This window comes from Camellia sinensis, chromosome 8 (genome assembly GCF_055761805.1).
Source record: "Camellia sinensis isolate YWXY chromosome 8, ASM5576180v1, whole genome shotgun sequence".
In the NCBI taxonomy this organism is placed as follows: domain Eukaryota; kingdom Viridiplantae; phylum Streptophyta; class Magnoliopsida; order Ericales; family Theaceae; genus Camellia; species Camellia sinensis.
The window spans coordinates 154625330-154637900 of record NC_138968.1 but is presented as its reverse complement, the minus strand read 5'-3'; the positions used below and the strand labels follow the sequence as shown (position 1 = coordinate 154637900).

The window sequence follows — 12571 nt, the reverse complement described above, 5'->3', positions numbered from 1 at the left end:
TGATGCGATATAAGAATACGCCTGGCAATTGCAATGTCCCACACACTCATTTTCGCAATCCTTCTCACTTATTGCCTTGGGTAGTGAGCCTGGATCTTCCACTGTCATAATCTTCAACTTCAAGAATGTGTACTTCTTCTTATCCGTCAAGCACGTAGTTGTCTTCCTAGTACACCCGCTTGAAAATTCACCAGAATTCCATTCATTTGGTGAGTTCGGCACAAAACCCGGCAAACACTTATGCTGTGTTTGGTTGGAGTTTTTGAGGTGGGATTTGGAAAAGGAATGAGAAATGTAATCCTATTTATGTTTGGTTATAATAAAAAATATATGGGAAAAGAAAGGGGGTGAGAAATAAATAAAGAAATAGGATACCTTTTAGGACATCAATTCTATTTTATAACCAACACAACCAAACATAGTTGGGATTTGGAATTCTATTAATTCTTTCTCCTTTTCCTTTCATTTCCATTTCCTTTTCCATTTCCCTTCCCAAATCCCCCAACCAAACACAGCATTACAGTACTTCAATCCACTATTCTCACTGTTACAGCTTCCAAAATCCCCACAAGCATTATACACACTGCACTTGTCTCGCTGTTCTGACCATATCAAAGACCACTGTCCATTATCCCAATTGAAAAACTGTAGTTCCCCGGAAAACCTCATCACCAACCTCGTGATATTGTCTTTTAAAACTGGTGATATAGTAAAATTCTTACCATTATATGTTATGTTCTCACCATTGCTAGAATTTGATAACAGTAAGTCTATTTTGTGTAGCAATTTCTGATCGGAACTGTCAAAGATACCAGACCCACTTCTCCAGTACATTTCGCTTCTTTTCCAAATGATGTAATTAGTTTCTGTTGATTGATATTTCTTGAAAGTAAAGTTTCCCTTTGCCGGGTCGTTGACCCTTTTCCATGAATTCAATTTTAGATTATCGTCCATCATCATACTGGGAAGGAAGGTATCAGTTGGATGATCAAAACTCTGCCATAGTACCTTCCCCAATAGATCATCGCTCAAAACCAAGACCTGTAGTGAAATTAATGGAATTTCCGTCCATGACCTTGAGGTTGAGGATGCCATCATCTTCAATGGTGAAAACGCCAGTTGGCAACCCACAATCGTCTGTGGGTTCAATATGTAATACCAAATTCCTATGTATCTGGCTGTTGGAGAATAATTTCAGTAAAATTAATTAATTGCAAATAATAAATAAAATAAAACAAACTTACAATTTTTCAAAGATTAAACTATTGAATGAAGTTGCGATTGAGGCCAGTGTATGGATACTGTGTCTTTTAAGACAGAATAACGCCCTTTCCACTGATGCTCGGGATTAATAGGTGTTCTATCTCCAGGATACAACAATCATGTATGTGTATAGCGAACCAAAGTATGTGTTTTACACTCTCTCAAACTTAGACTCTAAAAAATATGAAAATGCAGAATGAACAGAGGAGGAAGAAACTGGAAGTCCGAATTTTCTTTTATTGATTTGATTCCAAAACCCGGATGGAGGACTGCCTTAATAGAGGCAATGGAAAAACCTTTTCGGAAGAGACACGTCTGCCAGCAAACAATTGAAAATACCTTCAAATAATTTTGGCCTAAGAAGATAGTAACGGGTCGACCCAACCCAACTCACACTTTAGGTGTCCTTTGGGTCCATGCCCAAGGTTCCATCTAGGACTTTATATCTTCTCCAAATTTTTCCTTTCCTATGTGGGACAAGAACACTCTAACACCATTTTGAGAATTTTTTACCAACATGACTAATGTTGATGAATCTCACTTTGAGAGTCAATTTTTTATTCACCTATAAATGGTTTTGACTCAATAATTTCGTAATCTTGTTCACCACATGGCAACAAACACATTGCTACTCGGACCCTCCAAAACTGACTTATGGGTCCTACAAAATTATTACCATAAAGTTTCCGAAAAATCAGTATTTAAATCATTTTTTCCAACACTGGCTACGTAGCCTGATTCTCCCATAGTGGAAAAGAAACCAAGTTGGAATTTGTTGCCAGCTGAGATGAGAGTTTCGCCGTAGATACCTCGAATTGGATAGCCTGTTGTTATAGCATCCCTTGCAGTTGTAGCTGCAGCTGCAAGACAAAATATTAAAGGACCCAACAACAACAATATGCCAAAGATGATAAAAATGGTAGATAGTGGTGTAAAATTTGAATGAAAATTATAGGAAAATATCATGGCGGCAGCAGTGGTGGTGGTGGTGTATGCTCCATTTTCCTTCATTACGGGATGCATGGTGGTGGTCATTGTACAGCTCCAGGTTTGCTGCTGAGATCTGCATGTAGTTTCCTATCTACTAAACTATCCTTAGACATAAGAGGCGAGATATTTTAAGTATATTAACCAAGATTGAGTGATTTAGACAATGTGGAATAATCTAACAATGAGGATGGCATTAGCGGTTGATTCTTCCCAATAGTAGTAGGGGCACGCGGTTTGACTATCCCAAAACCACTTCGTTTTCGAGCAAAAAGCCAAATATTCCTTTCTTCCCAAAATAGTAGTCTCTTTTGAGAAATTTAATTTTTTTTGGTAGTATAATTATTACATTTTAACAATATTAATTTTTTTTAAATTATCCTGTGATAGTATATTTTTTTGGGAACATCAATTATCATAATTGTATTTTTTGTATTGTTAATAAATTTAAAAGGACACAAAAGGAAATTTATATTATTTTAGTTTTTAATTTTTGTAAAGAGACTAATATTTTGAGACAATAAAAAATGGAATAAGAAACTAATATTTTGAGACAGATAGAGTAAATAAAATAAAATCTTCCTTTCCCTTCCCTTTTGTCTTTTTATGTTTGGTTCAAAAGTAATAAGTGGATATCATCAAAATATTTATTTCTATATTTGGAAATAATAATAAATACATTATAAATAAAATTATTTTTCAAAATTTTAAGAAATAATCTACATAATCATCATTTCATTCCATTCCATTCCAATGAATTAAATATAACATCCTCAAATTTCTAAACATCATCCATCAAAAAAAAAAAAAAAACAAACAAAACAAAACAAAACAAAACAAAAAATTGAAATCAAACCAAAGCAAGCACGATTGATTGCAATGTTGATTTTAAGAATTACCTTTTGAATTTGGAGAATATTCACGAGGTAGGGATACGAAGGGATGTCAATATAGTCACCTCTATAATCTCGAACTACTCTATGGACCTTGACTCCCATGAAAGATTCTAGATCTTGCATTGAATTGCTCTCTGGCGGTCTAAGTTTGATATTGCATTATCGTCCATGATCTTCGCTGCCATTTTCTAGGGCTTCTAATGCGTTTCCATCTTTGTCGTCCTAGAAGTACGGATCGGGACTTGGCAGTCATATTGAAATTAGAATGGGGGTACATGTTTTTGTTGGGTGGCAATGGGATAGGGTTGCGATCGCTGAAAGCGGTGTGTCACATGTTTTTTTTTTTTTTTTAAGTGGCGTCGTTTTGAGACACTGTATACATTCATTATTTGCACTATTAAATAAAAATTAAAGCATATTTGGTACTATTTATGTTTATATTTTTTATTAATTTTTACAAAAAAATTAAATGACGTAGGAAAAAAAATTAGTGTTAAATTTTTGTTTTTGGAAAATTGTAAAAAATGAAGGGGAATTTCATTCATTTCTCTGTTTCAACTACAACAATATTATCACCCCATTGCTCATTAGTACAACCAGTCCCCACATTTGAAGGGCTGATTACCTCCCACAACAGACACACCGACCAACCACCACCCGTCAGTAGCAGGAATAACTTCTATTAAAAATAGAAGATTACACTCAAAATGGAATTTCATTTATCAAACACAAGAACATTGTTTGAAGGGATCTTAAATATTAAAAAAACTAAATTTTACACAACACGATGAATGTGGGTTTAATACTGTGTGAGTCCCACATCATCATGCAAATATTGTATACTATGGGGTGGGTCTCATATGATATAAATCATATAGGGTGATTCTACTTACACCGAGTGATTCTATTTACACACCATCAAATGTTTTAGTACACATCATTTTCTCAATACACATCACACACATTTTCAATTTTTTGATTTCTTCTCACTTCACACCATCACTTTTCAAAAAATCCTAAATTACCCCCCATCTTCAACTCTACATCCCAAACCCTAACCTAACACTAAACCTAACCATCACCGCCGGCCACCACTTCCTCTCCAGCCTCCTACCCTTTTCGTACCATCAAACACTGGCTGCCACCCCTCCCTAGCCCATCACTTCTGATAACCCCCTAAAGCTTTATGTTGATTCGACAAATCTCCATCACCATTGTTGCTCTTCGTCGTTGCCCTCTCTCCCAACCCCACTGTTCATTGTCATCCTCCTCACCACCGCTAACCTTCATCTCTTGATCCCTCAACTACAATCGTCGTCCCCAGCCACCAAGACAATGGTGACTCCACCATCGCGAACCACCCGCTTCTATATCGCCATCGCGATTTGTCTCCCCATCCTCTCCATCGCAACCCAACTCTTGTCCACCGTATGGAGAGAGAGAGAGAGAGAGAGAGAGAGAGAGAGAGAGAAAAGCCGAGGGTTTTCAGATCTCAGACGAAGATGTGAATTGCAACGGCAGCAGCGACGACAGAGAAGGGAGGCGCGAGTTGCAGAGACAGAGGCAACAAAGATGAAGGCTGGAATAAGAAGAGAGAGAGAGAGAGAGAGAGAGAGAGAGAGAGATACGACAGAGGAGATTGAGAGTTGCCGGAGAATGAGAAGTTGGCACGACGGGGCTGGGAAAGGTGTCGACAGTGGCTGGTTCATGGTGTAGCTGGAAGGGAGTCCGCTGGTGGATTTGATTTTAGGATTTTTGCCCAAAATGGTAATTTCATTTTTGTCCAAAATGGTAATTAAAAAAAATTGGACAATGATGTGTACTGAGAATAATGATGGTGTGTAAATAGAATTACCCACTTATACCACTACTTTACCTCTTTACACCCTTTATATGAGTTTTTTTCTTTTTCCCAATTTTATCCATGTATGAAGTTACTTTTAAGGACAAAATATTAAAATTAAATATATTTTGTTATCTCCTTACACCCCTTAGTCTTCAATCGCTACTCCTCTTTTTCCTTTCTTAATTTTTCTTTTCTCTTACACATCTCTTTTCAAAGAGTGAGGATCATAGTATTTTGATCATTAAAGAAAGTAATAAATGAAGAAACGGTGTTGAAAAACCATCAAAAAAGTGAAATTATGAGTTTTTTTTTTTTTTTATTTGGTAGGTTTTTGTTTCGTTTTTTCTGGACTGGTGTTCGATTTTCGTTCGGTGGTTCGAAATCAAACAAAATAAAATAGTCCGGCATCACATTGTCGAACAAAAAATATAAGTCTGGTAACCAACTACCGAATAAAAGATACATTTCCAGTAACCCCAAACTGAATTTTTAAAATTTTTTTGGCTTCTCATTACCATGTATTTTCGGTTTCATTTTTTTTTTTTATTTTTATTTTTTTGCCTGGAAGGATTATACTTATACTCATTGCAACAACGCAAATACTGCAATATTAGTAGACTCTACTTATAAATTCATTACAGAAGAGGTTTGTTAAGTTTTTTTTATGAATCCGATTTTTTCTTATTTTTAATTTGTATTGAGTTTTATTAATAATTTGACGTATAAATGTATTTATTATCTTTAGATTTTTGGTAGTCATGAAGCATTAATTAAATGGGCTTCTGACGTTGGAAAGAAGACTGGATTTGTTATTATTATAAAGACATCAGATGCAGGGAGGCAATGACAGAAAACCAAGACTTACACTTGCTTGTAAAAAAAGTGGTTACTATAGAGACAATAGAAAGATCAGTGGGGAACGATTGAGGTTGACATGTTCTAAAATGTGTAGATGTCTATTTCTATTAAAGGGGAAAAAAATACCTACAAATTACCAAGACAAATTGTGATAACATGTTTGATTGATAGATGCAAACAATGACAGATTTTATGGATACTTTATGGATATTCGTATACTTGTTGTTTTTATGAATAATTTTATGGATACTTTTTATGTATGATTTTATGGATGCGTGTTTGATTTATGAATTTTTTTATGGATTCTTCAAAGAAAAAGTAAATCTTTCAATGTACAATGACGGGGCCTAGACAACTCTATTGTAGTTTGGCAACATGACACTAGAGTAATCCCATTTGTATGATAATGTATCACTAAGCATGCACTTCACAAGTGGGCCAAATTAATTTCTTGTTATCATCTAATTGGATGGCAACATAATGCTAGGAAAAAAAATATTGTCCGGTAACATGGCACTGGTGTAAGTCAAATTAATTAGCGTTGTATTACCGAATAGCCCACCACAAATTAAAAAATCATTGTTTGGAAGAAAGTGTCTCTGTAAATGTATAGCAACAAAATGCTGGAGAGATCTATTTTTTCCGACAATATAACATCGGAATAATGTAAATTGTTTAGCACCGTGTTATCAAAATTAGTGGTGTAAAGATATGAAATAACTAATTTAGGGTTAGTTTTGGTAATATATTGGGGGTGTAACGAGAATTACATTTTTTTTAGTGGTGTAATGAAATGAATGGTGTAAAGAGGTTAAATAGTGTTGTAAGTAGAATCACCCATCATATACCCATATAAATATTGAAGTAAATTACATTTATCTCTCTTGAGGTTTCTAGCAAATATAGAAACGTTTCCTGTGATTTTAATAATTATAGAAATTGCATTGATTTTTTCTGACAATATCAAGATTCCTCCACGCCGTTAATTTTGCGCAAATTGCATTGATTGACTATCCAAAATGACATATTACCCGTTTGAATTGAGCACAAAGATAAAAACTATCAAATCAACCAATAAACTATCTAAATAAAAAATTTCACTCATCTCCTCTGAGGCTTTGGTACTAGTTAAATAAAATGATTTTAAAATAGCTTTTTTTAAATTTGAATTTGAAATTAAAATTGTCACGCCCCAAGCTCCGTGACAACACCGCACACTCATTTAAGTGAGCATACAAGGCTACGAGTCGAACACATAACCAACAATGTAAAATACTCAAATTAAATCCTTAAATATCATAATGCTAAAAACCATACAAATAGATAATTCTTATCATATGAAATTGTCCACCAAGTCCATTAATAAATAAATAAAAAATAATCCAAGTACTTAAATCATAGTCCTACTCTCGGCACTCCCCCGAGTAAAAATCCCACGCAGCTCTACTCCTCAGAATCTAGAAAAAAAAAATAAGGGTAAGCTAGACAGCCCAGTAAATAAGCAACCATCATTGCTAGCTGGATCAAGTATACAAAAATAAATAAATAAATAGTCGATAACCAATAACTATAATTTTTGCTACAATTCAATAAATGAACAATTATTTGTAAGATGATTTCATAGCTAAAAATAAACAATGTACAATATATTTTAATTGAAAAGCCAACAAGATAATTCAAAGTAAATTCGTTGTTCAAATCGATGGTTCGATATTCAGATGGTTCAATGATTTGATTCACAAAACCCAAGTCTTGGTGACTACGGTCACTTAGCCTGTGACAAGACCCAGAACCACACATAGGCCGATGGTAAAGCCCCAAAAGAAACTAATTTCTGTGCCAAAAAATAACCCCCGTTGGCTAGGGTCCAAATCATAGTCAGACTAGAGTGATGTTCAAAATTCAAACAATACACAACTTTTAAATAAAATATTCAATATTTTCGGAATAAACATTTGGTACAATTTTCAGAATAGTTTCACAAAATATTCAAATAACTTTCATAATAATATTCGATGTTGTTTTATACTTGACCCATATTTTATTTTAAGAGAACATGAAGGCTATAAATAAATATTTATAATTTTAAACGATTCAGTAGGAATAAAAATAAACCAACAGTGATAGAGGGTTACTTATACCAAACGCTTAGAAATAATATTCCAACACCAACTCCAAACACCCAGCTCCACCACTTCAATCACCCAAACCTAATAAACAAAACTTCAAATAAATTAATATTTTTACGTGTTACATGCACCCACAAAAGCCCCACCATACTAGATTAATGTATTGCTTTAATATCCAAGTGATCAAACCATTCAACCCAACTTTATAACCAAACACACCCTTACCCATGATACAAAACGCCATTGTTTCTATTACCCACCCAAAGTTACACTTACACATTGCACCCAATTCTCAAAACCTAAGTAGGCACCTCTAGATCTTCCAAATCCCCTTAATGCATTGATTGTTAAATTCCTCAACATAAACTTAATAATTAACAGTAAAGACAGATTTTATCTTAACCAATGGGTGTCCCAAAATCACCAACGTGCTGCTCCAATCCCTATTGCAGCCTCACTTGAACCTCTCTTCTCTTTTTCTTTTCTTTTTTCTTTTACCTTCTCAAACCCTAGCCGCCTATGGAGCAATTCCCAGTCTCTGTTTTGTTTGTTTTCCAAGACTTAAAGCCACAACAAGTGGGCTTATTAACCTAATTTCTCAAAGTTACAAAATTACCCATCCAAGTAATAGAAAATATAATGTCATCTCATAACTAATTCTTTGATATTAATAAATGTTTCATATAAATTAATTTAATTACTAATCTATCCAATAAAATAATCCTACACACAACTTGGGTTTTACAAAAACTATTGTAAATTTATATAAGCATAATTGTTATGCTAACCACATTTTTTTACTTAATGCATAATATTTATATTGACTACCTTTTTTAGATTTATTTTTTTTAGTATTTATATAGAAGTAAAAAAATATCGTTAGGAATAATTTTTTTTCTTAATTTAGTTATAAATTTTGCCCGTACATTAATTTTAAATTTTGAATAAAAGTAAACATAATTGATTGAAAATAAGTTGCATTTGTTATATTCCCTTTTTGTGTGAAAAAAAAAAAATTAAAATTCGCAATTCACATATATACAAATAATTATAAACACAACTCGTGCATAGCACGGGTGAAACACTAGTTTACCTTAAATGGAAATGTGTGGTTGAGATTGAATTTATGTATTGTAAAATCTATGTGTAAAATAAATTTAAAACACAAGGAAAATTTTAAATAATTTCTGAGTTGATAAGGGTGAATTTGTAATACTACTCATATATTAAACTCATATTAAGATCCAAGTTTTCTGCATCCATTTTGCTTATAATAAGATTCAAGCAAGACATAAGAATCTATCTTCAAAATTACTTTTACCATTCTGGTTAGATAATAAATAGATATAAATTTGCGATTCAGTCATAGAGTGAAGAACAATTTGGTAAAGAAGACAAATGCCATTCACCATTAGGCAACAAGTAATAACAAAAATTGGAGTCTTCCAAAGATTTCAATGCAAATCCAATTGATAGAGAATCAGTAAAGCAATTTGTTGGAAAATTTATAAATTTATAAAGAGGTAGTTGTGAATTGAAATAGACTCTATTTTGAATGAAAGGGTGTAACCTTTCATGGTGTCTTTTTGTTTTAAAAGAAGGGTCTCTATTTTGAATGAAAGGGTGCAAACCTTTCATGGTGTCTCTTTATTTTAAATGAAGGGGTATGTCCCTTCTTCATACCTTTTCAATTCAATTTGAATAGGTGCCAACAAAGCCTATATAAAGGCAGCCCCATTCCAATTTTGAGGATTCCAAAAAAAAAAAATTCATTTTCCTTGCCTTCATTTTGCTCTCTTGCGTCCTTTATTCTTCATATTTAGTTTTAGAATAAATTAAAGAGAGTATAGATCACAGGTTTGGTTCGCCGAACAAATTTATTTGAAGTGCTTCTATAAATTTGTGAAGATCATTGTATCCTGGGAGATAGACGCCATTCAACCGTAAGCACCGTAGCGGGGCGAATCTGTCTTAAGGACAGAGTGTCACACACTCGACTTGGTCTTAATTTTGTTTGAGTTCGATAAATAAATCCGGTATGTTATTTATTTATTTTGTTTGAATTTATTTCAAGTTTTTTTTATTTTACACAGAAGATTGTTCCAACAATCTTAAGACAGATTCGAATTATTCTGTTTACAGAATTTTTCGTTTGTTTTCCGTTTTCATTCTTCGTAAATAATTTCGGAAGAAAAATTATTTTCTGTGAATTTACAAAATAATATTCTGGTTGGAAAAACAAATAGTGATTATATGCTATTTGACAGATAGTAGTAATATACTGTCTCTTTTCTTTGACAACAACTAGTAGTACGATACTGGTGTCATTAACAATTCAGAATATATTTTTGTGGAATTTTGTCAGAAAACTAATTTTGGTTTTTTAGAAATTATTTTCTGAGTTTTCTTTAATTAAAATTCTGTTTCAGTATTTTAATTATTGAAGTGTTACAGAAATTTAATTTTCTGTGTGGAATTAATTTGGTTAAATAAAATTTTATTTTATTTCCAAATTAATTGAAAAATAAAAGTTATAGTTTTTATTTCTTTTATTTTATGGAATTAATTTTCTTGTGTGGAATTAATTTGGTTAAATAAGATTTTATTTTATTTCCAAATTAATTGAAAAATAAAAGTTATAGTTTTTTATTTCTTTTATTTTTTACAGAATTTATTTTCTTTTGTGGAATTAATTTGGTTAAATAAAATTTTATTTTATTTCCAAATTATTTGGAAAATAAAAGTTATAGTTTTTTATTTCTTTTATTTTTACAGAATTTAATTTTCTGTGTGGAATTAATTTGTTTAAATAAAATTTAATTTTATTTTCAAATTAATTGGAAAATAAAAGTTACATTCTTGTTTCTTTTATTTTTACAGAATTTAATTCTGTGAATTTGGTTTAATTTTCTGTGTAGTGTAAATTCTAATTATACTTTTGTTTTATATATTAGAATTGATGGCTACTGAAACGAATGCCCAAACAAGTACTACTGTGATGGCTGCAATGACGCCAACCCCCTCTCCTGTTGTAACAGTACCGGTAAATCACGGTGAAAAGCCAGAGAAGTTCTTAGGAACTGACTTTAAAAGATGGCAACAGAAAATGTTGTTTTATCTTACAACTCTTAACCTGGCTCGTTTCCTCCGTGAAGATGCTCCTATCCTGAAAGAGGATGAAACCGACCGGCAAGTGGTTGCTGCGGTTGATGCTTGGAAACATGCCGATTTCCTTTGCCGGAATTACGTCTTGAACGGACTTGACAACACATTGTACAACGTTTACAGTCCAATCAAGACTGCAAAGGAACTTTGGGAATCGTTGGAGAAAAAATACAAAACGGAAGATGCCGGCTCAAAGAAATTTGTGGTTGGCAGATTCTTAGATTTTGTAATGGTTGATTCAAAAACTGTGATCAGCCAAGCTCAAGATTTCCAACTCATTCTGCATGACATTCACGCAGAAGGTATGTCTCTCAGTGAATCCTTTCAAGTTGCAGCCTTAATTGAAAAATTACCAAAAGGCTGGAAGGAATTCAAGAACTACCTCAAACATAAGCGCAAAGAAATTTCTATGGACGAGTTGATTGTGCGTTTGAGGATTGAGGAGGACAACCGCAATTCTGAAAAGCGGGCTGGTAAGCTTCCTATGGAGTCTAAGGCAAATGTGGTGGAACATGCTTCAAAAACCAAGAAACGAAAGTCTTCTGGAGAAAGTTCATCACAAGGCTCTAAAGGAGAGGAAAATAAAAAGTACAAGTTTAATGGCAAATGTTACATCTGTGATAAAGAGGGACATCGGGCCAAAGATTGCCGTAGCAAAGGCAAAAACAAAAGAAGAACAAGCAAGAAGCCTGCTCAAGCCCACATGACTGAAGTGGACAATATTTCCAATGGTGTCGATGACATCAATCTTTCTGCAGTTGTTTCCGAGGAAAATCTTGTCGGAAATCCTAAAGAATGGTGGGTGGATACTGGTGCTACTCGCCATATCTGTGCCGACAAAAAGATGTTCACATCTTATTCTATAGTGAATAATGGTGAACAACTCTTTATGGGCAACTCCTCAACTTCCAAAATTGAAGGATAAGGAAAGATTGTACTCAAGATGACATCTGGAAAGGAACTCACTCTCAACAATGTGCTGCATGTACCGGACATTCGCAAGAATCTTGTTTCCAGATCTTTGTTGAGTAAGAATGGGTTTAGGCTAGTATTTGAGAGTGATAAATTTGTACTTACTAAGAATGGGATGTATGTAGGAAAAGGTTACATGTCTGATGGCCTTTTCAAGTTAAATGTAATGACCGTTGTACCCTCAGTTATTAATAATACTACATCTTCTTCTTACTTGCTTGAGTCTTCAAATTTATGGCATGGTAGACTAGGACATGTTAATTATGGATCTTTGCGTAGATTAATTAATATGGAACGTTTACCTAAATTTAACATTGATTCAAATCATAAATGTGAAATTTGCGTTGAGGCAAAATTATCTAAAACTCCTTTTCATTCAATTGAAAGAAGTACGGAACCACTTGAATTAATTCATAGTGACATTTGTGATTTTAAATCAATTCAAACCAGAGGTG

The 12571-nt window shown here is 33.3% G+C and overlaps 1 protein-coding gene across 1 annotated transcript; it reads right to left on the bottom strand.

The window, feature by feature from the left end:
* Nucleotides 1–462: 462 nt before the first annotated feature.
* On the bottom strand, nucleotides 463–4497 carry LOC145798198 (G-type lectin S-receptor-like serine/threonine-protein kinase At4g03230). Its single transcript, XM_082885690.1, has 4 exons — nucleotides 4431–4497; nucleotides 3772–3825; nucleotides 2073–2123; nucleotides 463–1178 (listed from the first exon to the last, which is right to left on the bottom strand). The coding sequence occupies exons 1-4, from the start codon at nucleotides 4495–4497 to the stop codon at nucleotides 463–465; spliced, it is 888 nt and encodes a 295-aa protein (XP_082741816.1).
* Between the last annotated feature and the right edge of the window lie 8074 nt (nucleotides 4498–12571).